The sequence below is a fragment of the Amphiprion ocellaris genome, chromosome 24, assembly GCF_022539595.1.
Source record: "Amphiprion ocellaris isolate individual 3 ecotype Okinawa chromosome 24, ASM2253959v1, whole genome shotgun sequence".
Lineage (NCBI taxonomy): Eukaryota > Metazoa > Chordata > Actinopteri > Pomacentridae > Amphiprion > Amphiprion ocellaris.
The window spans coordinates 8,017,417-8,043,561 of NC_072789.1; the positions used below are offsets into that span (position 1 = coordinate 8,017,417).

At 37.8% G+C, this 26,145-nt stretch overlaps 1 protein-coding gene across 3 annotated transcripts in view; it reads left to right on the forward strand.

The window, feature by feature from the left end:
* Positions 1-26,145, forward strand: part of runx1 (RUNX family transcription factor 1) — a 63,421-nt gene that overhangs the window by 31,367 nt on the left and 5,909 nt on the right. For 2 of the 3 annotated variants that reach the window (XM_035944111.2, XM_035944110.2), the window contains 5 exons: positions 5,991-6,142; positions 6,228-6,338; positions 10,604-10,760; positions 17,903-18,007; positions 19,449-19,652. In XM_035944111.2, coding sequence (XP_035800004.1) covers positions 5,991-6,142; positions 6,228-6,338; positions 10,604-10,760; positions 17,903-18,007; positions 19,449-19,652 — 729 coding nt within the window. Of the gene's footprint in view, positions 1-3,072; positions 3,641-5,990; positions 6,143-6,227; positions 6,339-10,603; positions 10,761-17,902; positions 18,008-19,448; positions 19,653-26,145 lie in introns of those variants that run through there. The other variant, XM_023261499.3, reaches the window with a different exon arrangement.

Consider the following 26,145-nt stretch of genomic DNA (forward strand, 5'->3'; position numbering starts at 1 on the left):
ATCAAAACTGACTTTGTTTCTATAGAATCTGTCAGTCGATTTGGCGCGAGGCCTAAATTTTTCACTGATATATCGTTTCGAAGCATCCTTCAGCGTTTGAATTATTTATGAGTGCGGTTATATGAGGAAGAAATGTTCAGTCTCATATTTAATGACACAAATGTCTACGAAAAGTGCTTCAGCTGGCAGTTGTGTAATTATAGTCAATGCCAGTGTGGAGGATTTAGGGAAAATATCATTTTATCGGGCTTCTAATGGGATTTAACGCCGATTGTGACGTTTCTGGACAAAAACCACCCACAGATCATCCGCAGATAACCAGCGAAATCAGGATGAGGAAGTGAAAAATAGATATTTCCGAGGGCAAATCGCATCACGTCCATCTCAGGCCAGAGACGAGAGCCGAGGCTGTTTACATTTTTTATCATCCCCCCTTTGGCTACGGACGGATGGACGCAAAGGCAGAGTGGCGTTTCCCTAAAACTCCTCCGACAGCATGTTGATGGAACTCGACCGATTCGCAAAAAGGCCTCATTGAAGCAGGCAGGTGTAGAGGAGGCTGTAAAAGTCAGATGGGAAGAATTGAAAAATAGCTTTAAAGCAAACTTCATCACTAATCTGCTCATTTGTTTATGAAAAATTACCCCTATCAAGTGTTTTATTGCTCACAAATGCAGATAGAAAACTTAAGAGTCCCATATTGAGAATATAAGAGATGATTAGTTAATAATTTGGTTGAAAATCTCCAGAATAAGTTAGTAAGTGGAGAGTTTTCTAGTCTTCAAATTCATCGAGACATTTTCAGATCTTAATAAAAAACAAAACTGAAAATCAGGTTGCACAAAATTAATTGGTTGGACATCAGATCAAATTCAGACCTATCACCTCATGTTCTCTCAGAAAAAAGACATCCACAAAAGTTAAATTAGTTTGATTTGTGAAACTGCAGATCCATTCTTATAACTGAGTTTCTGGGAGTTTCAAGGGGGAGAATTACAACCGGTTTACAACTGGTTTACAACTGGTTTCTATCTAATTAATTCACTGATTTTGGAATTTTAACAATATTAGATGGAGATAAAAATGAACGTTATCACAGCCTGTTTTTGATTCCATATTTAGAAGCTCAGTCAGTTCTGTTTAGGCTCCTGTCTTTGAATCACATCTAATTGGTTGACTGTGAATTAAAACGCTGCTTTCGGATGCTCCAAAGTGACTTAAACTGTATATTTAGATTTTGGAACCGGTCAAATAACTCTGGATTAGATGTAAGCTGAAGCTGAGATAAAACAGGATGCATTGTGGGAGATAACTGAGATGCTGCACTGCTGATACGCCTCTCTTCATCGTCTGTCAGCTGCGTGTTAAAAATAAATGCATCACGCCGCTGCTGCTGGCTGCATTTTCTTGTATGGAGACATCGGACTTCACAGGCAGCAGAGAGTGAATCAGAATTCTCTTTGATGCACGAATGAAGAGAAATTAAAGAATCAATTAGCTAGAAAAGTTTCTTAGAGATATGAATGTAGTTTTTGCTTTAGTGAACCATAATTAAATCCTTGGAATCAATGCAATACTGAAATGAAGGTGTTTTATAGTGTAAATTGCCTCTCAATTACTAAAAAAAAAAAAATCTGATTTTCGTACGAATTGAGTTAGAAAAATCGACTTTAATTATCCGTCTTAATTGTCTGAAATTGTCCAAACAAATTAAAATAGAGAGAACAAAGTGAAGAAAAATGAACTTATCAGGCTAATTTCATTAAGTTACTTCAACTGGAATTTCATTTCAAAGCAACTAACACAGGATTTTCAGTTTAAATTATGCACAATATAAAGTTGACGCAATTATTAACATTATTAGGTAATCCAATCTTTTTAAAAAAAAAATTTTTCAACTTAAAAGGTTTAATAAATCAGTAAATTAGTTTGTTTTTCTTTTTAATCTTGTAATCGTGTGATTAATTTAGTGATTGGAGTAGGTAGGTCCCTTGAATTCTTTTTTAGAGAGCAGGTATGATATGAAATTTGTCAGAATTAATCCACCACAATATATTTTTGAACATTTTTTTCTGTCTTTTATATGATTAAGAAAATCTCACTGAAATTCAAATGCCTCTGGATAATAGACGCAGCAATAATTCAACCAAACAACTAAAATCTATTAACGAAATCAGAATTAAAATATCTGGATTTAAAAAAAAACAATTAGGTGAAAGATATTTTGTTATAAACTAAATAATATAGCAATCTAAGATATCAATTTAATATGATCCCACATTTAGAACGGTTATAACATGCAGTAGAAGACTCTAAATGTGATTTAAATTCAATCCGAGTGTCAAAATTTGATCCCAAGCAATTTAAAGTAGTTGGAAAATGAGGTTTTATTGACGCAAACTTAATTTAGTTAATGGTAATTCAAATAACTGATGTGTTAAGTTGAACTTTAATCCTTACTGTTTTAAATACTACACAAAACTGACATTTTCTGACTGCCTCAGCGCCCTTTGGTGCTGCTGTTCTGCTCTCAGGAGGCAGCTGCTTGGACTTAGATCACCTACTGCCCCCTGTTGGCTGGATCTGGCACTGACAGTTTGGTTTTGGTTTGCCTGCTTCAGTTAAATAAACCTGCAGCTACAGTGGGAGAATTTCTGAATAACAGAGAGATTGGAGGCTGAGATATCAAGCACTAAAAGATAATTTGCATCACTGAGCTGTGCAACATGAAGATTAGCATGAACATAATAAGAAAATAACAGCAGTTGTGACATCCTGCTCAATTTAAAATCTTTATTTTCACTATTTAGTAACTGACTGAATGAATATCTGGCGGCAGGTTTGAGTCATAGTGTGTATCTGATCTCATATTGAATTCTCAGCTGCAGTTTCACGCAGCAGCTCTCCTTCTCCACTAAAACCCGCCTCCTTTCGGACGGACGTAGCTCTGATTGGCGGATTCCCTCTCAGCGACAGCCGGCGGCGAACTTTATGATTGGCTGAGAGCTGCTCCTGAGCCGATGACATGCAAATACGGCGCTCTGCCGGTAAAAGGCTGGCGCTGTCAGCCGGGATGGCCATTCATCTGGAGGGGAAGGGAGAGGGACGGAGCTGAGGAGCAGAGAGAGCGCAGCGCATTTACTTTTGAACGTCAATATTCAGCCTGAAACACAATCAGCGCGGACTTTCTTTTCCTCCTTCTTCCCTTTTTCTCCACTTCCTTCCATTTTTAACATGCCTGGAGGCTTGATTCGAGTTTCGCGGAGACACACGGAGCATTGAATGCTTTCCAAAATCCACCTGAACTTCTGTCCGTGTAGTTTCTCATTCATCCAGGTCACCTGAACTTCTATTCTGCTTGGAAAACGCAAGAAAAACGCACTGAAGTGTGAGGAGATCTGCTTTGGAGAGCGTTTTGGCTCACTTTTACGCACAGAGACTGACATCCGGACCGGATAGCGCACCGAAGCTGCGCAAATAAGTCTGCAAGCTGCCGGCAACTACATCCAAAGAAACCAATCTTGTGTCTTGCGCAGCGAATAAGAAGAATTCCGGAGGTTTAAAGTGAAGATCGGGGGAGTTGAGGTTCTGTGGACGCACCGTGGCGCACAAATGGTGTTTCTGTGGGACGCGAAATACGGTACAAGTTTTTGTCTTTTAAATAGTTCACGCATTTATTTAAAGACAAGAGCAGTTGCAGTTATCGGTTTCACATCCCAGCAGCAGCAGCAGCAGTGTGGTTTTTAGAAATTTGTGTTTAAAGATTCAAAACAGGCCATAAAATCATTCAAACATCCCCCGTGTCGCTCCTCTGCGCTTTTACGCACGATATTCTGGCGATTTTCTATCAATTCCAGTTCACAGACGAATGATCTACTCATCGGCGTGATAAATTTTATTTTTTTTTGTTTGTATATTCATTTGTGTTTATTTATTAACTTATTATAGAAAAAAAGTTGCCCCAGTGTGATTGTCTGATAGTGTTGCGTTTGAGGACTTGTCCCTTTGCTGCATGCTGTCAGTGGTGCAGGATTGACGAAATATGTTTCCACATATATATATATATTCGGCTGTTTGGTGGTTAAATTTATTTTAGAAATCTTGTCTTTATTAGTCAGTGATACTGGAACTTTCCTATTATTGAGCCCGATCCACACACAAACATTGCTATGTTCAGTTCTGCCATAAATTCTATAATTCTAATATTTACAGAAAGAACTTGTACTGTTTCAATTTAAAAAGCAGCTTTTTAAAAAACTTTAACAAACTGTGTTGCCTTTAGTGTATGTTGCCCCCTCGCACAGTGTTTACAATCCATTATTCACACAAATTTCAGCTAAAAGTACTTATATTGTAATAAATTTTCAAGTTATTAGTGATTGTATTATGGTGACATTTTCATCGTAGATTTGCAAAGCTTCTTGTGGCAGAATTTCAAAGGATCACAAAATATTTTCCACTAAAAATAAACAGTTTTTTAAATATATCAGATTTCTGCATAATTTATCTGGAATCACCTCTATAATTTGTGCTGTTTTCTTCAATTCAAATGTGTCAAAATCCTTTGAAATTGAGCTGGAAGACTCCCAGAAACCCTTTTAAAGAAAGAGATGACGATAATAACAGACAATAATTTATTTTCCTGATCCACTATCTGTTGCGGATGAGAGCTGCTGAATGAAAAACACTTCACATTCTGAAACTTAAGCATTTGGTGCAGGATCATAGTCACAATCTGCACTCAAGCTGCTTAATTTAACTTTAAACTGATCCCTGCTGTTCTAAAAACATACAGCAGCGGCATCAGAAATGAAAATCCTTGTAGATTTATCACTACTTCTTCAATTTGTGCCAACATTATGGCAAAAATGAGCTTGTTTCTTCCTCGTGTGGCTGTGGGGCCTGAACCAGAAGGTGGTTTGTTAGATTATTCAAAGGTTTTAATGTCTCTAAATCCAATAAATCTCGCATGTGACTGCAGATTTCCACTTGAACTCAGGAAGTATTTACTCTTCATGCAAACAGGATTATTTAAAGTGGAATTTCTCCCCTGAGCGTGTGCGTTTGTGGACTCTTTAACCCACCGGTTGTGCAGAGTAGTAGCAGTGGGAGGGTTTTAAACTGTAAACTAAACTCCAAACCGCCAGCATGTGGCTTCAATTGCGGGTTGGCCGGCTGACAAACCAGCAGAGACACTGCAGACAGATGCACAGAGCTGCTTATTTCTCACATTCTGTCGCTTTCATTCACTTCCCTCACCGGATGACGTGATCTTTAACCACCGTGTGCCACATAGATTCACTGTCTTACTTATTTTTCTCACAATTATTCAACTCAACAAGACGTGAACAAAGGGGGGGATGAGTGCTGCTGTCTTTAGTTTTATGACTACGCACTCCGGCATTCAAATCAACGTGTGTGTCATCATACTCTGTGTATATCTGTGGGGGTTGATGTCTTTAACCCCTCTTTGAGTCATGTCAGAACACACCCCATGTCCTATTTTATACATCCTGTTCATTCCTGTCGTTGTGATTCTCAGAATTGAAAGTGAAGCAGTCATCTGTGAATATACAGCGAAAAGAAACTCACAGGATTTTAAGGATAGAAGCATATTTACTAGGATTTTTTTTTTTTTTTTAACATTTTTAGCAACTAAAGATTCTTCTGTTAGTTTTTGTGTGTGGTCAGTCTGCAGGAATTTGTCATTATGTGCTATTAAATGTCACAAGACAGTGGAAAAAAGAGTCTAAATCAGGCCAAAGCCTCAAAACAAGCAGTTTATTACCAAGAAAAACACTCACTTTTAGACTTTCTCACACTTTTTTGTCTAAAAATTACTCTGATTAAAAAAAATCATCAAAATGACTCTTTTTAGCTCCGTCTGTATGCTTCACCTCCTCTCGCATGTGATTCTAACATCTCCAATATATATTCAGAGCAGCATAAAATTAAATTTAACTCATCTCTCCCTGTTCATTCCCTCTCAGACCCAGCCCCTGGCCGGCGCTACACTCCCCCCTCCACCACTCTCGCCTCGGGGGGGAAGATGGCCGAGGCCCTGCCCCTGGGAGCCCAGGAGGCCGGTGGAGGGGCAGCTCTGGTGGGCAAACTGCGAATGGCTGACCGCGGCATGGTGGAGGTAAGAGACTGCGGAGCTCCCTGCTTCTTTATAATGTTATTTTATAGTTTTACAGCAAGTTTAGAAAGTGTTGCTGTTTCTTCAGGTGATCTCAGATCATCCAGGCGAGCTGGTGAAGACGGACAGCCCCAACTTCCTGTGCTCTGTGCTGCCGACTCACTGGAGGTGTAACAAGACTCTGCCCATCGCTTTTAAGGTGTGTATGTTGGCTACATCTCAGCAGCATATTGTACTTTTTTCTTCACTGCATACCACAGATTTTACAAAATATGTGATTTGAAGCGTGGTGGACCGACATTATTAGCTGATATAGACATAAACAAGGCTTAAATTTACCCAGGATAATACAGAAAAATATGCTTGAGATAATTTAGAAAAATATCATGACGTAGTTTGTACTACAGACCTGCTCTGACTCCATTGTTTACACTGTCAGCAGCAGATGTAGCAGAGCAAATGGTGGTGCTGAGTCAAGTGATGTCTTCAAAGTAAGCTGCAAAGCATTTTGTTGCTGTGATCGCAGCTTTTTCCCTTTTTGATATACATCTAACAAACTACTATTTATACAGCTTTGAAAATAATAATTTGACTACTGCAAGTAGTTTTGCAGCACACGTAACAGAGCAAATGGTTGTGCGGAGTCAAGTGGTGTCATCAAAGGAAGCTACTATCTAGTTTATTGCAGTGATCCTATCTTCTTCCATTTCGATATAACTAACATACTACATGTGCATTTATACAACTTTGAAAGTAATAATTAGACAACTGCAGGTAGTTTTGCAACACATGTAGCAGAGCAAATGGTGGTGCGGAGTCAAGTGGTGTCTTCAAAGTGAGCTACTAACTAGTTTGTTGCAGTGATCGCAGCATTTTCCCTTTTTGATATAAATCTAACAAACTACTATTTATACAGCTTTGATGATAATAATTAGATCACAGCAAGTAGTTTGCAGCACATGTAACAGAGCAAATGGTGGTGCGGAGTCAAGTGGTGTCGTCAAAGTAAGCCACTAACTAATTTGTTGCAGAGATCCCATTTTTCTCTATTATCAATATAACTCTAACATACTACATGAATAATTATAAATACATATGTATATATACAGCTTTGAAAATAATTGTTAGACTACTGAGCACTGTTTTCTGCTTCCTCCTTCATTCTTCTTGGGGGAGCCAAACTGCATTTTGTCCTTCAGGTTGTAATAGATGCTGTTTAGCTGATTCCAAACCAGTTAGCGATGACTCTCTCGCTGTATTCCTCTTTGATAAGCAATTCTCTTCTTTTTGGCATTTTTGAGGGATAGTGTGGTTTGGACTATCTGTTTACATCTGAAGCTTCTGCATAAAATAAAGTCGACGCAGAGAATATTTTCCGTCATCTACTGTCAATTTTGACATTTTTATTGTTTTGATTTGTCATATTTTAAATGTAATTTATTGACCTATTATAAGACTCTTTCATGTTTTTTGTTTTTAAGAAAAATGCTCTAATTATTAAACTGCTATGATAATACTGAAACTAAATTATCAATGCTGGAGGCCTCATGTGTTGACTTGTGATCTAATGATTTATTCTAAAAATGTACAAATATCAACTGTAGATTGATATCAAATTCCAGTATTGGCTTGTCTCTACATGTGATCAACTAATAACATATTCTATATTTTAACACATATCATAAGCTCCACTTTGAACAATGAATATGGTATATAGTGGAATGTATGTGTATTGTACTTAAACATGCAGTCAAATTACAGATAAAATCAAAGTTAGACAGTGTCAGTCAATCAGTTATATTTATTTGGTTGTATTAATTGGAATTTTAGAGATCACTAAGTTCTTTATTTCTTTCTTTACAAGCATGTTAGCTTGTTCCATTCATAAAGATTAGATTATTTTCATCGCTTCATCAGCTGATTCTTTGCTTCCTTCAGTTTGCCGACCAGCAGCCGAACACTTTACAGTGATAGAAACAGAGAAAAGCAGCCGATCTTCACATTCGAGAGGAAAATCAATTTATCATTGACATTTTTCTTTTTACAAATGACTTGAACATCAAACTGACACAAAGTCAAAATAGCGTTTGAATGATTTATGTAAATTGACGAGTCGATTTATCAGATTGGTGCTTCGATATTAACTGAAGCTTTTCACTGAGTTTGAAGCGAAAGGAATTTTTTTCACTTTACAAGGAGAGATGATGTTTAAGAGTATTTAACTTAATAAAAATGTTGCAGCATGTAAAGAAACATGTTTGAGATGCATGTTTTTGTCTGATTAAACGATTAATGCCACTAAAATACGTTAGAAAATCTGCTAAAATCATTTTTGTCTCATGTATTTTTATATATATGTAAATTTTTGACCCCTTTTCCTGACTTTTATACTTGTTCACCACAATAAAACAGGCCTTTTTGATACATCGTCCTGCAGCATTTTTATACACACAGTATGACGGCTTCATATTTTTTTTTGCAGTGCCATCCCTCGGGTGTTGATGTGTGTGGATGTGAACGGCTTTTCCTGCACTTTGAGACAAAATGCATTTGTGGAAAAGCAGCTTTTAGCCGCAGAACACACAGCGGATTGATTTATTGAGTTTTATGCATTAGCGTTCGCACATGCATGCGGGTGCGTTTGTGAGTTGGGTGCATTATGCATCATTATGGAGTGTCATGAGCGGATGTCACTGCCTCTTACTGATAATGGATGACTGTTGAGAAGCGCACGCAAGTAGCTACACGTTTTGTGCAACACACTTATGCATACGTGGTCACATTTACACTGTAGCTGTGCACACAGGTGCTGTATACACACAAGCTGCAGCTCCACACACACACTGGCCTTGGTCTGAGACTTTCATAATTGTTTCCTTTGTCTTGTTTATTCTGCTGGGCTGCTTTCAGGCTCCATTGCTGCCAGTCTCTCCGTTGTGTGTGTGTGTGTGTGTGTGTGTGTGTGTGTGTGTGTGTGTGTGTGTGTGTGTGTGTGTGTGTGTGTGTGTGTGTGTGTGTGTGTGTGTGTGTGTGTGTGTGTGTGTGTATGTGTGTATGTGTGTGTGTGTGTTCTTTCTTCCTCACTCAGTCCTTGAACTGTTTCCGGGCCAAAACCCGCATTTACAAACCCAGCAACCCAATCAAATCAATACCTCGATCGGTGGATGAGTTATAAAACAGCTCCAACAAAGCTGGAGATGGAGCTTTAACTGTGAGGTTAATCCCAGTGTGTCAGTCATCAGGGTCTGCGGTTGTTCATCAGCAGAGCTCAGGGGTTGAAAGAGAAGAGAAATGGCCCATAGTGCAGTATCTGCCCTGGTCATTTGCACACCGATGGCTCGGTGTGATTGGCGTTAATATGGAAATCAGCCCCCTCCGGCTCGGTGTTTGTGTAGGTGTGGGAGAGGAGAATGTGCTCTCGAGTGCACCGAGCGTCACGCATGCGTCCATTTTAGCCCTGTTTGATGGGAAAGTTTTTGAAATGCGGAAAATGATTGACCTTTTTTCTCATAATTTGCATTAAATTTTATAGATCAAGCAGGATATATGGTCTGGTCACTTTGTGGACTCGTTTCTCACTGCAGCGTAAAGTTCTGCACCTCTATGGAAAGAGCACAACCAAGGATAGAAGTAGAGACAACTTAAAGACATAAATAAAAAATTAAAATGCAGTCAAAATATAAAATATTTTTCCAGGTGCCCACAGGTCTTAGCAGGATTGATTAAAAATGGTGGCTCTACATTGTTTAGATGTTTTATTTCCTACATTTTTATTTGTTTCCATCCTTGTCTCTGTAATGTGTAAACACAACCTGCAGTCCAGCTGAAAAGTTACTGAATTTTCTTTGTAAGACTGTGAGTGCGGCTATAATATCACTGTGGCTTTTCAGTTGTGCAGAGAAATGCAGATTTTTTTTTTTTTTTTTTGTTTTTACAGAATGTGGTTACTGCAAATGCTTTATTTTTGGCTTTTTTTTTTAAAAAATAAATGAGACAAATAGAGAAGGGATTGGATGAAATATTATAATTTTAAGCTTAGATTTGGTAAATTTTCCCAAAGGCACTGAAAATCACAGATGAGTAGTTTAAGAGCTGTGGGAAACTTGAAAATCTGATGTTTTTTTCTGTTTTTACAGTTTCTTTCTCTAATAAACGCCGTAATTTTGGTGATTTTTTTTGAAAATACAAAATTCCTTTCACATATACAGATGTGTTTTGGGGTACAGAAGGTTAATACGTCTCAGACTGACTGATTGTTGACATTTTTGGCTTGTACTAAGAATCTTTAGTTGCTTTTTATACATTGTATGTCATCCTGAAACATACAATTTGGGATCAGTTCATAGATGGATAAATAGTTGAATAGTTGCACAGTACAGAAATCTCCACTGCTCCAATAGACTTTAAAGGGACATACATTTAAAACTCCATCTTCAGTTCATTTTTCTTCCATCATGTCTCCAGGTGGTTGCCCTGGGCGACATCCCCGATGGCACCTTGGTAACAGTGATGGCCGGAAACGACGAGAACTACTCCGCGGAGCTTCGCAACGCCACGGCTGCCATTAAGAACCAAGTGGCCCGATTCAATGACCTGCGCTTCGTCGGCCGCAGTGGAAGAGGTACAATTACACACATAGAAATACATAATATAATATATATATATTATATAAAAGATGCAGTAATACAGCCTACAGCGGCATCAGAACAATAAGTGATATTAGTGAGGGAAGTATTAACCTTTAAAGTTTCAAACGGGTTTAAATTTATTAGACATGTTTTGCACACAGCTTGGATAATTTAGGGGAAGTACGTGTGAATAAAAACAGTATTCACTCAACTTCCTCCTAACATTCAGCGTCTACTTCACTCCACACCCCCCCCTTCTCTCTCCCTCTTTAACGGATACACTAGACCACAGTTACTCTAAATCAGTCGCAGGCAAATGTCCCAACTTATCTATTTAAAACACCGGTCCTGTGTACACAAGCTCCGCTAACACACACACGATTTATAAGTGCTGCCCAGCTGAATGGAAATATCCGAATAACTGCCGATATTTTGTAGATTGCACCGTCCTGCCCTCGAAAATGAACGCGTTAAATAACTCAAGCGCACTATAATTCAAATGAAGAAAGTCGAAGAGTAGAAAATTTGTTTTCATGCAAATTTAGCAGCACGGAGGACAATGAGGTTCATGTTCGCAGCGGCAGTATGTGAAGATAATGGCAGTTTTATTTTCAGTTAATTTATAGCTGAATGAGTTGGTGATTATTAACTATGTGTTTTCCATATACCTGTGTCATTTCCCTACAATGAACAAGGGAAGTGAGTACACCCCTGTGCAATATAATGTGAATGTCAAGTGATTCTGAATTGTATCACATTGCAGTAAATGCCGTTATGTAATTAAAAAATAAATGCTATAGATTTACCGTATTAAGTACAGATTCATATCCTTAATTTTTCGCCAATAATTCATATGTCCAGCTTTTTTTTTTGAGGATGGATTTAATTCTCCTCGGCATGAAGGATACCAAATTGTTGGAGTGGTGTTCTGCAAAATTCCAATAATTCCTTAAGAGTTTACTTTAAAAGTTTTATTTAATTAAAAAAAAAAATCCCTAAATTTGGAAAGAAAATTCTTGTAAATATTTTCAAAAAATGAGTAAAAATCTTCCAAAAAGATCCTAAAATTATCTGAAGTGATTACATATGTATCAGTAAAACTTCTAATATTTTTTTTTAAGATCATTCACATAAAAATCAACCAAAATCCAGTGAAAATCGCTGGATTTTGGTTGATTTTTTGTGAATGTTCTTAAGAAACACTTTTTTAAACATTTCTTATTTTCCACCAAAAAATGTTCAAAAATTTCCCAAAAATGTTGAAAATGTGGACATAAAAAATGTTTTTTTTTTTTTCCACATTTTCAAACTTTAAAACAGGCCAATTTGACCCGCAATTTGACCCCCCCTACTTACTTCTGTTGCGTCCTGAATCTGGAGATAATAATGCAGGGCTGTTGTGCACAAGAAAAGTTTTCCAAGTGGACAATAAAGTACACATTTTATTGAATTGTAGTTTTGCCAGATGAAAAAGCGAGGCTATTTCCAAAGTCATTGCAGTTCATCCTGCAGGAGAATACCTGCTGAGATATTTTAGTCTGGATCAAAGTAGTCCGGAGCCACACCTAGAAAGATCAGCCGGTGTTTACCAACCTGATTTCAGGAGGAAATTGTGAAAACACTGAGGGTTTGATGTATTGTGTGATAACAAGCCACACGTCAAGCAGAGTTTCTCCTCCTAAAACCTCTAACTGCCATTAACTGTCTGTTGGAAGTGGTTAGTTTAGCTGCTGACACCAATGAGTGGTTTAGTGGTTTGACCAGTGGTTTCATCGTGGGTTTTTGTGTATGCGAGTGTGGTAGTCGGTATCAGAGTTCTCAAACTTACTCATCATTAGTCAGGCTTCCTTGTTTTGCAGAAGTACAGTTGCAACACACACAAATACGGAGACAGTTATGAGTGCTTCGTTCAACGTAGAGCTGCAGTGTGGTTTCTGTTAACGTTTTTCTCATCATAAACAGTCGGAGTAGATCATTTCATTTCATTTTAATGATATAAAGTCTTTATTTTTCTACACAAAATCAGTTAGTTGTTTCCAAGCTGATGAATCTGACTGAAACTCCATCCAGACTAAACAAACTAATGAGGAACATGCAGCATTATTTGGCAAAAATTCTGAACCTGGCTCGATTTTTTTAAACAAGTACAGTTCAATCAACACGTGCAAGTCTTAATATTCAACAGGCATAATGCTCTCAGTCAAATCCAAAATATTAGTGAACCTCAAAAACAAAAAATCTGTTTTGTCTTCGTCAGCAAACAAAATCTGTTTATTTGGTTGGAGTTGGATAATTATTAGCCAACTATATGACAAAAATTGGGTCCAACTTAAATTTTTTGGAGTAAATGTGACAAAAAGTCACACAAATTGACAATTAAAGTAAATCATTTGAGAAGAGCACACATGCTCTCAACAGGATTTAAAGGTCCTGAAATCCCCTTTATGCCCATTTTTCACCAAATTATTACAAATCTCACATTTTCGTGCAGTGTGTCTTTCAGTTTTTCAGCTCAAAATACTGCAGAGATGGTTAATGTCACCATGATTGTATAACTGATGGTTTTAGCCCTGTTCTAAACAAGCTGTTTCAATGTCTGTAGTTTTAAATGCAGCTGTTTACGGCCCCTTCAGGAAGAAGACTCTCTCTGCTTCTATGTTCGACAGCTCAGAGTAAAACTTTGCTCCAATGTGTGACAACAAAAATATAAAAATAGATAAATGAGAACAGTTTTTTGAGAAATTTGGCTGTAATTAAAAGTGCTATATGTGAGCACAGAGAGCAGGAGAGAAGCAAAAATTAAGTTTATGTTGCAGTAATACACAAAAGCAAACATCAAAATGCAGTAACCCACCCAGTAGTTGTTTATTGGCTTGAATTTGGTCTTAAAGTTTCCATCATCTCCAGATGTCCCTCAGCAAATGATCAAAACTAATGGTAGCATTAGCCACATTAGCTTCACAACATGCTAACACCAATTTTCCTATTGTTGTGGTGACATTGCCATCAAACATAAACGTAATCCACTGGATCTCCAGTTCCTCAGATACTGTAAGAGCATGAAGACTCTTGTGTTGACTCTTGTAGCAAACAGCGGAACATTTAGTGTGGTTATCTTGAAGACTGAGACACTTTAGAGTTAGCAGAAGCAGCTTTAGAGATTAATTCATTTTGAATGGGTCACCTGGAAGCAGTAATGGGCAGGATTATGCTTTTTTTTTTTTTTTTTTTTTTTTTTTTACCTGGGCTTGTGAAGTCATTTCAAATTTTATATTCTCACAGCTTTTATTTCGCACTTTAAAGTTTTTAAGTCATACAAAAACACAATAAAGATAGATTTCCATCATATGGGACCATTTAATGACTGACAAAAGTGATCGTGCACAGACCACTTGAAACACTAACATGACTCACTGCAGTCTTACTCTGCAGGATGTGCACTGATATGCATCTGTGGCCTTTTTTAGTCAGTATACAGTAAATCCCCACCACACAGAGGGGGTGGGTTACTGTATACCTGCAGATACACAACTCTGGGGGTTTTCCTACTGAATAAGGACAATGCAGAATAGATTTTGCAGGTGCTTCAGTGCAGATAGATGGTGGTAAATGTGCAGTAAACAGCAGATAAAGAGCAGAAAACACTTCTTGATAGAGGATGCAACATCTACCACGTCTTGTGCTTTCATTTCACATGATGTTTCAGGATACTACCACTATGCCAGTGCTGTGTGTGTGTGTGTGTGTGTGTGTGTGTGTGTGTGTGTGTGTGAGAGTGTGTGTGCGCACATGTGCAACCAGTTTTCAGCCTCTCCTTTACTTCCTCTTTCAAACAGGACCATCATTTTTCTCTTTCATAATACACGACTGCACACAAACACCAGCTTGTTATTCCGGAGACACACACATTGCATTGTCGATGTAAATAAGAGATTCTGCCTGATCGGATGAAGATGATGATGATGATGATGAGGAGGAGGAGGAGGAAAACTGGGCGAACACAACTCCACAAGTCCCGACAAGACAAACACACACACTCAGCTCACCTCATGTGTGACATCTGCGCTTATCTTCTGATAGTGAGGAAGATTGGAGAGATTAGACAGAAAGTCCCGGAAAAAACACTGTTGTCAAGGCACACACACACACACACACACACACACACACGCCTTTGTGATTTAGTAATCTAGTGTGTGTGGGCATATATGAGTGTGTGTGTGTGTGTGTGTGCGATGTGACCAGCTGGCTGATAGACACAACAGACACAAAGACTTCAGCTGTTCTCTGCCTCCTCCTGTGTCTCGCTATCAGCCAAAATCTCTTACTGTAAACTCTGCAAACAACCTGCAAAACAACACAACATGTTCTATTCATACTGTACTATTTAGTTTTTATATATAGAAGCATATATGAGTAGACAGTAAATACACTAACAAATTTTCCTGCAAAATCACAGAATACTGTATTTTAACAGTATTATAATCTACTTAAACAGATAATTATTATATAATAGTGAAATATGTAGTTTACTTTTAAATATCATGACTATACCTTCAAATAATGCATTACCTATTTATTTAGCATTGCCACTGTAAAAATAACTGTAAATATCTGTAATTTAAAACATTTTCCTCTTTTAAAAGGTATAAACATTAATGTGAAAAAAAATGAATATCTATGATCGTGAACTGAGATATCTGTTAGCATTTAGCACTAAAACACATAATTTACCTCAATGTAAAATCTACCTCAGTGTAAAATTTGCAATATTATTGCCAAAATCAAGTTGCTACTCTAAACACTGCTTTGTGAATGTTGTCCAAAAAACTTTTTCTTTTAAAACGGCCTGCTGTTATTCATATTTTTTGTGTGTGGGTCTAAAAAAAAAGCAGGAAATTTGATGGTGCTTAACTGCATTTTGACAAAACAGTGTTTCACTGTAAGAATTTGGCTGTATGTTTACAGTATTACTGCTGTAATCTACTTAAACAGATAATTAATAAATAATGGACTACAGCATTGTACAGTGACATATCAGGTTTGTTGTTTACTTTCCAATAAAACACTGTATTTGGAAGTTGCCGTTATAATCGACATTAAGTATAACTGTATTTGTCTGTAAATTACAACATTTGCTTCTTTTAAAATGTAAAAACATTCATGTGAATTAGTAATAATTGAATTTTAGTAATCAAAAATTGATTAACATCTAAAACAATGAAGGTTCAGAATAAGGGAAAGTGCATTTTTGTGAACTGGGAGTATTTATTTAAAGGCAGCAATGTCTGACAAATTGGAGTCTGTTAAATAGATTGTACAAACCAAGGAAAAATTCATGTTTCTCAGGGTAAAGTCACCATCTCTGTCTATCTCTCAGCGGTGCTTCGTGGATTGTTCTGCAAAAACGTTTTGTTCAATTCGCTTTTGCAGTTTTTACAGTGGCATGCTGCTGTTGTTTTTTGCTCCAAAAAAAGCATGAAATCTTATGATATTTAACCATATTTTGACAAAACAATGCACTATGGTTAGATTTTTTTGCTTCATTTTTAACAGTAGCTTGTCAAAATGTGTACTTGATCAAACAATGGGACTTTAGGAGTTTTAGGTGCCATCTAGTGGACGTCAGTACAGCAGATAGAGGTGTCAGCTGTCATCTGTAGACACAATAAATTGTCTATCAATGCTCTAGTCTTTAGTTCTGAATATGAAATATGACATTACATAAGTTTTAGTCATAACACAATAGGGGAGGTGTTTTGAGAAAACAGGCAAAGAGAAGTGAGAGTAACACCTGGCATTACCCACTTATGTTGTCTGCAGCGTCTGTGTGGCATCCGACTGTCTGCCTATGGTAACTGTACTCTACCCATACAATACACACAATAGCAGCGGTGGTGTGAGTGTGTGTCTGCAGCCAGCATAGTGTTGAGTGAGTGCCACTTCCAAAGCTGACCCCCAACAAGCTCCACACACACACACACACACACACACACACACACACACACACACACACACGCACACACACACACACACAAATAGTCCTGCACATGTGTAGCGCAGACATTTGTCGCACACGCATGTGTTGTTCTCAGATCTGACCGCTCTGCGACAAGATTTTTGCGGGCTGATAGTTTTTATACCGGAGTTAAATAAAACTCTGGTTTCTGATTGGCTGGCAGGTGTCCATACGGTTGTTTATTGGGGGATCGCAGTTGTACTCTGTTTTCTAAATCCGTGCTGAGGCTGTTTTAAGATGCCAGTAACCACAGTAACAGTACTGATAGTGATGGTTTAAAGATCAGCTAAGATATCGAAAAAAAAACCTCGTGCTTTTTCCTGTATTGACGTGAAACATGGTTTATTCAAAGGGATTTCTCATCAAGACACTGTATTGTGGCATGTTTTAATCTTATCTTCATATTTTTAGGTTGAAAAATCCACTGAAATTGTATTTACTGCATGTCAGGGTACAGAGAAATGCAGGCTAATAATCAAGGTGCATCATATCCATCAGTAAATAACCCAACATAAAGGCCAGCTGCTTCTAAAATGGCTGCAAATTCAGATTTTGCTGCAAAATCAATGAATTTCAGTGATATTGCTAAGAGAAATGCAAATAAATTCTTTTACTGACTGTTTAGGGAACATAATGGCACAGCATAAAAAAAATAAGCTTTCATTTTTTTCAAGTTTATGTGTTGAAGTGCAAACCGCAACATAAAAGAGGGATTGTTTTCAGAAGGCAGTCTATTGCCTCATTGGCAACCAAGCTAACTCTTTATTGAATGAAGTGGCTAGCGTTAGTATGTTTTGGTTTGGATTGTTTTAGGTGTCAGCTCACCAAAGTCCTTCAGTAAAAAACAACCAGACTTACATTTTTGGTTCTTTTTTGGATGTTTTGCCTCTTATCCAAGTAGTCTCCCAACTGACTCCCAGGTATTTATTTCCACCTTCAAATTCCAGGAATAATTTCCTGTTAATAACTCAAGACTTACCTCTAAACAGAGGAGAGGGTTTTTAACACCACTTAAAACACAAAGACTCACTAATGCCCTCCTGCTTACCTTTCGATTCTATTTCCTTTTTTTCTCATCTCCTTGCTTTCCCCCATTTTTCCTCTCGTTTTTCTTCATAGGAAAGAGCTTCACGCTGACCATCACAGTGTTCACCAACCCTCCTCAGGTGGCGACGTACCAGAGAGCCATTAAAATCACAGTGGATGGTCCCAGAGAGCCACGACGTGAGTTACACTGATGCACAAAAATTAACATTTTCCCCTACAGTAGATAAAAACCAGGCATCCCACAAGGTTCAGTTATGGGTCCCGTGTAGTTTTTCCACTGGCATGGGTTCATTTTAGAACTACTAGCAAACATACATAAGCTCAGTGTTACTCCAGCAGCATTTCTTGTTCTCTAAAGCTACAAAATCACAAAGAAGAACATTTATATTGGATGATTTAGAAAAATCTCAATTAATATTCAGTAACGGCAATGTTAAAATGGTACCTTTCTATTGTGTCTGGCGTGTGGATCTCAACTAAAAGTCAAGAAACACTCAATGCTAGAGACATTCTGATTCTAAAAACTTTTATGTGTGATCTGTAAAGGTCAGAATTTGCAGCATTTCTGGGTTTTCTCATGATAAAACATTTAATATTTTAGGATACTGGACTGTTGGTCAGACAAAACAACATTTTATTAGATGCCAAGTTGGAATGTGAGAGACTGTGATGATCATTTCTCACTGTTTATTAAGTGTTGCAACTCTAATTTAACACCTACAACTCCAATGAAAACTGATAACCACAAAAAGCATGCAAAGAACCATCCCCTAAATGAAGTGGTTCTTTAAGTGGTCGTGGTGCTTTGAAGAATCAGTAAGCCTTCTGAAGAACAATTATGTCCTTGAGATTACTCAGTGAAGAAATACTTCTCATCCCTACAGACAAACTCTGAACTGAGTGAGTCAATAAGGAACCTGATGCAACACTGACTTCCTCTCCCGCACAGTGTGATGAAACATGGGGATTTCTAATGGCAGATGAAAGCAAGAGGAAAGACGAATCTGGTTTAGCCAGTAAACACTAATATATGCCATACAAATACCGTTGTTCAATGTTAAATGGAGGCAAGGTGAACTGAGCGACGCTGGTCCGAAGAGTCAGGAGATACGAGAGGTGACAGAAAGACAGGAAGACTCCTGCCAGCTCCGCTCAGCTGTGAATAACCATCACTCGTCTATAACTCGCCCACACACACACATGAAAGACACACACACACACAGAGTAGAAATACACACATGCACACTTCCCCCATTGGGAGGAAGTGCCTGTAACTGGAGCTCAGTCTCGGGGCTTTGAAGTGCAGCCAACACCACAGACAGCGTGACAGACCACCACACACACACACACACACACACACACACACACACACACACACACACACACACACACACACACACAAGGAGACAACCAGACCCCTACGCGGCGCCCATCGCCAGATTCCCAAACGCTACAGCAGACGCAGTGTGCTAACAATGTCGGGACACTCTTATACCCCACATTATGTAATCAGATTACAAGCCTGGATTACTCTGGGTATCTACATCTTGCACTTTTAGCCGCTAATTTTCGACTTAAAACGGTGGCAGAGACCAATCATGATGATTTCATCTCCCAGGTCACCGTCAGAAGATGGACGAGGTCAAACCGGGCTCCCTGGCATTCTCCGAGCGGCTAACAGAGCTGGAACAGCTGAGAAGGAGCTCCATGAGGGTGACGCCTCCTCACCACCATCACCACCAACCCTCAGCCAACAGCCGCCAATCTGCCGCACTCAACTCCGCCACCTTCTCCAACCCCACGCACACTCAGATCGCTGCTGGTAAGAGACAGGAAATGGTGGTCGTATTTAGCAGAACCTGCCAGGAGCTACCACAGTGAAGGCGTAGTCCTGACAGTGAAGCACGGAGGCGTTAGTGTGATGAGTGCAAAAGTGTTGGGGACATGACATTTATAGATACATTATGGTCACGTAATCCTACCTGTCCAAGGCTACAGTATTCTGTCCACCTCACGTTCATCACCACTCTAATTACTGGTGCCACTTGAATGTGACTTCAACAATCCACATTTTCTAATTTGGCTGTAAAAGTTAAGTTTATTCAGCCTGATCCAGGACAATCGGACTACATGTCACAGTGCTGCATCACCATCCTTTCAATCCCATCGCCCAATTTTGGTTTAAAAGACACGTTATTTAAAAAAAAACTGCCAACAATTAGCACAGCCAGAAACCGTTAAAACAGAAAAAAATTGTCTGTTTTGACTTTCCAACAGTCATTAAAGTAGCCGTATGCAAACTCCAGTTCTATTAGGATAATTTAACTAATTCAGGCTTAAAATTGGGATATGTTATCAAAAGCATTCTATTCTACAAGTCACATTTTTAAAAAATGCCAAAAAATAAACAGTTTTTTTCCACAAGACTCTGTAAAAAGCAAAAAATTCTGCACTTTTTAGTACAACTGAAAAGCCATAACTGACATAACTGAGATCAACAGTCGTGTGAGAAAAAAATCAAAGACTATTAGGATGAACTGCAGACTGTGTTTACACAGAGGAGAGAAGAATGGAAAAATTTAAATATGAATTAAACATTCAATTTAGAAATATTGCTTGTTATATATCTCTAAGAACTACCATTTTTCCAGTAATGATAACACCTTTGAAAACTTGGAAAAATGTCGTGCAAGTTGATCCCAGGTTTATTAAATTTTTCTGAAATTAATAATCTTAGAAATTCAGCTTTTGTGTTTATCCTTTCTTGTGATTTATGGAATCATAACTGTGTCATACTGCACAGAAGACATTTTTGTGTTCTCTCTACTTGTAGCTATACTTGTGCTGTTTCCATAGAGGTGCACGACTTTATATTGCAGTGAAAAATGAACCCACAGTGAGGAAAAATGTGACAGAAGCAAAAAATACTTGTCAGAGTTTAGTACCTTGAAATTTTAAGCCTTTTTTGCATATAAGTTAGGAAACAAAATAATACCAGACAAGCCTTGAAGTCTAGAAATCAAAGTGTCTGTGATGTCTCCAAGGAGAATTCTTCAACACAGCAGGTTTTTAGCCAAAAAGTCCCTGAATAAAACTTCATTTGTGGATTCAATACGACTATTTTCTGTGGAAAACTACAGGTATACATGTAATATATATACTAGAAGAGTTCTATTAAAATACTTACTGGATAAGACGAACTTTTGAGCTACTGTAGTGAGCTGGCAAATTATCGTAAATTACCCAAACCCTGCTGCCAGAGCACTTATTTCCAAGTGTTTGCCTCATACAGAATGGTCATTGTTTTTAATAGGAGAGAAAATCATTTTCCAAATTGTTCCTGTGCCTCTTTCCAACATCAGTCCTGGAGAATAAATAAAACCACATGATGAACTTTTCAGAATCAGACCTCAGTGCGAGAACTAAGGGTTAGTCAGAAGCTCTGTGTAGTGATGCCAGTAGGCCGTCGGCTCGGCGTTTCTGAGGATGTTGAGCTTTGGTTGAGTTCATCCTTCTCTGGAAGCAACTAGCTCACAGCTGTGCAGTGGACATTTTTTGGATTTCATCTTGTATTTGTCACATCCTGGATGGAGACAGCGGTTCCTATGTATGACCGAGTGATTTCAGTGATTAAATAACGTCTGCAACAGTATTACCTATTAAGGCTGCAGTCACACTTCCTACTTTAGGCTGGTTGGACCTTTTCCACCTCCCAACAACTGAACATTACCTTAACTTTACTTGATCCTCTGAACTTCAATCACATTTTTACTCACTGTGGGCTGTTTTTTCACTGCAGTTTAAAGTCCTGCACCTCTATGGAAACAGCACAATCATGACTAGAAGCAGAGAGAAGTCAAACATTTGCAGTTAAGCCATACATTATTATAAAAATTATGAATTTCTTTGATTATTTATTCTCTAGAAATTGAAAAAACCTGCACAACATTCCTACAAGCGTCCATGTGTGCAACTAATGTTGGAAAACAACAGTGGCTGTACATACAGTTGATATTTTTCTACTTTATTGTTTTATTTCTAATTTATTTCTATACTTTTCTCCTGTCTGCTCCATGGAAATGCAGCCTGCAGTTCATAATAATTCAACCAAAAAGTCCCTGAATTTTTGTCATGCAGCTGTTGCTTTCAGCTGAGTCCCTCATGGTGTCATGGTTGTGTGGAAATGTGAGGAATTTTTTTTTTTTTTTTTCAGAATCTGGTTAAAGTGAACGATTTATTTTTAAACTGAGATTCAGTCATGCTTTCCAATGAAATAGCATGTGACGGATGAGTAGTTTAAGGACCATTGGAAAGTTGGGAATCAGATGTTTCTTCCTTTTTTTTTTTTTTTTTTTTACAGTTTCTGACTCTGATGATAGGCAATAAAAAAACATGGTTTTCTTTAATGTAAAACTCTTATATTGACCTGCTTACTGTTTTGTTTGAGCCAGATACCCCCGTGGTTAGTTCAAGTAGCTTTCTGCAACCTTAGGGAAGTGTCATTTTGTAGTTTTCGCAGAAGGAAGACAGTTTATCAGTGCAGCCGCATTTCTGTTGCTGACATGTGGATGAAAGTTGGATAAAACTCTGAATAACAGACCAAAATACACACTGTTTATTCTGATTGTTTCTCTTTTCCCAAGCCTCTTCACTCAGCTTGCATCAAACCTCATTGTTCCTCCTTGTGGTTTTTGTCAGATCCATTGTGGTCTCTGAGTGTGTACACCCGCATGTGTGTACCTGCAAGAGTGTGTGTGTGTGTTGCGGTTGCCGTGGATACTCTGTGTGGCACCAAAAGACAGTATCTGTTCCTCTTCTGCCTTTGGTAGTGACGCTGGGTGTTTACGAATGTGTGCACAAGCGTTTTTTCTTATAAATGCATTTGCATGTGCATGCGTGAGGAAGCAGGTCGAGCCTTAAGGAGGAAATGAGAGTCAGCGACTGTGAGAAAAACACATAAATGTACAACTGTCACAAATCAAGAAAAAAACATTTCTGATTTTGCTTTCGGTTGTGATCCACCACTGACATACATTACATGCTAGGATTTTTGCAGGTAAACCCTTTAAACTTCAAGCAGTTTCTGGGCATCATTTTTGCTCTTGTCACATTTTTTTCACTGTTGACTCAATTTTTACTACAAGATAAAGTCCTGCACCTCTACGGAAACAGGCTAGAAGCAGAGAGATATACATTTTTTTCAGGGTTGTAAATGATACAAGCAAGGAACAATTTAAATTCAGATTACTTTGAATGTTTACTTCCATAATTTGAGAAAAATTAAATCTACTTGTACAATACACTTTCCAATACTAAAAAAAACTTTAAAAAGTACTAGCTACATTTTTCATTTGTTTCCAGACTTATCCCCTGTCTTCTGTATGTGTACACTGCCTGCAGTTCAGCATAGCCCATGGTCTACTTTATCCAAAATGTAGAATGAAGTGATTTTAATTAGATATTGTGTTTTTAAGATTAGAGTTGGTCAATTTTCCTCACTGGAGTGGACATTGTATAAAAAATATTTCATAGGCTGGCTGAAAGTTTACTTTTTTTTCCATTTGTGGCTTGAAAAATTGTATAATTTTGGTGATTTTATAAAGACAATAGGTTGCCACATATTCATATGTCAGTCCTTTATCTTAAAAAATGCAACGGATCCATCAACTTTGATGTCAAAGATACATGAAATGAACAAATAGAAGGCTGCTATATGCAAATATGTCATGTATTTTACAGTGAAAATAAATAACATTATTTATGTATACATCCAAAATAGACCACAAATACAGCAGGATAAAGTGCATGAAACTATGAACAGGGACATAAAAAATACAAGAACACATATGTATGAAAAATGTGAAATGAGAAGGAAAAATGCAAAATTAAAAACAAAAACAAATCCAGTATTTTATATGCTCTCGGCTGAGGCACTCGCTATCTCGACACTTTTATCACACTTTTAAGTGCAATGAAGCACAGCTCAGAGTTACGGTCACTGCTGGATTTAGCTACTAGTAAAAATTAAAGTGCGTTTATATAATGTTGACTAAAAAGCAGTCACAGAGGAGTACTTCCATTTTTATTTTTTATTTTTTCTCATAGGATTGGTCATACTTTATCTGATTTTCATCCCTTATGTGAAGGTGTGAAGGTCTTCTCACTTTGGGGTGTTATGAGCTCTTCCTAACTCTTATCTCTTCAGAGAATCTTATCAGCTCTTCTTTAGTCTTTTTTAAGATTTGCATTTCCAAACTGAACAACAAAAATCCCCTTTTATTTTTCTTTAAACATTCAAAGAGCTGCGAATCAGAGAGGAAGCTCTCAGTGCTTCCTGCTTTCTGTGTTTCTCTGATCCCTCAGAAAAATGAAAATAGCCACAGGAAACTGTTATTAAGCCGTTCAAGAGCTCACTCTCTTTTTCTTTCTCTTCCGCCTTTCTTTCCTTTTCTCTCTGCACTTTGTCCCCCCTGCCACACTTTCATTTCTCATTTAATATTTGTCTTCCGTTCTTTCACTTCTCTAATTTTCCCCCAACTGTGTGTAATAAATACTGGACCGTCTGTCGCTGCTGTTAAATTTAAAATGCATCTGTGTGTGTGTGAACATGTGTGTGCGTGTTCGGTCTGCACATGTGCGGCGCTGCAGTAAAACTCTTGTTCTGAGTTGCAGCTCGGAACAGATGTAAAACACACAGAGCGGTGTCACGGGAAGAAGGTCGAGATCAAATGAAAGCTTATGTGGGCTTTTCTGCAGACAGTATGGAAGGATAGAAACATGAACTACAAAATGCAGAATATACAACCTTTCTAATGTATCTAAAAGGTGTGAGAGGGTAGAAAATGTGGAGTTTTATGCTGTTTTGCAATATAAAAGCAAAACATATTACATATTGGCAGAAGATAGAAATAAGAAAATACAAACAGATTGAAAGTTACATTCACATAAACAGGATTAAAGAAAGCATGTAAATAGTTATGTTAACTGCAAAATTGTTCGTATTCAACAGCCCACTTAAGATGAGATGTGCTGTTCAAACAAACACATTATTATTACACTGTAAAAATACAAGTCGTTAATATTCTAGCAGCTGGGGTGCCAAAAAAATAATGTTCATCTCATAAAAATACACTAACTCTCCATAATTAACATACATTTCATAGCCTTAATTTTACTTGTGATCATATCATTTGTGGCTTTTTAGTACCTAACAATGGATATTTACATGTGAAAACAATAGAATTACATGTATTGATAAAAAAGGTTCCAAATGCTCATAGATATTATTATTACAACAACAACACTCATTCAACATTGTTATAGTGAGTATAACTCTTATTTAACAAACAAATCTGTGTAAAATTGCAGATCAATATTTCCTTTTCTGTTAATTGCCATGAATTGTATCTAATCTTAAAACTTTATTCTAAAATAATTTAATCCAATAAATGAAGAGTAAATACTTGTGGAATATAAAATAAAATGTCAATTCATTTTTGGGTGAAAAAATAATTTCTTTAAAAATGTATATATTTTTTATGACTATTTGCATTTAAATGTTTTAATGTTTTACGTTACACAGAAATTCAGTTTATTGAATTTCAAAAATACATTTGTTAAATTAAAAGGAAAAAATTCTGTAAAATTACAGTTTTTTAAGGGTGTAAAGTTAGCATTATATCCGTCATACTGCACAGAAGACATTTCTGAATTCTTTGTGCTGTTTCCACAGAGGTGCAGGACTTTATATTGCAGTAAAAAAATGAACCCAAAGTGAGCAAAAAACGCCCCGAACCTGCACAGGGTTTCGAGTTCAGTATTGCTGACATCTAAAACAAATGTGCAGTCAGTAAAACTGTGTCACACCGATCGTATCAGAATGCAGCAGCCTCCATTCTCAGATAAATGGGTCAGTCACATTATTTTGACAGTTATGAGCTGACCACAGAATAACAGACATGTCTGTCAGTGTGCTCCAGTTCTACTTCCAAACAGCCAGCCATTTATGACTCCTGCCCCACATCGAGGCTGTCTGCCTGGGGAGAGAAGCCAGGAAAGGAGGGGGCTTGGCTCCGGCCCTGGGCTTCACCACCACCCAAATACCACACACACACACACACACACACACACACACACACACACCCACACACACACACACACCCACACACACACACACACACACACACACACACACACACATACGTCAATGCTTGAGAGAGAGCGCTTGGCCAGACTTGAAAAGCCTTCATTGACGTCTTGGCTGCTGTGTACAATTTGCTTCCTCGTCTGCCTGTGCATACACAAAAACAAACACA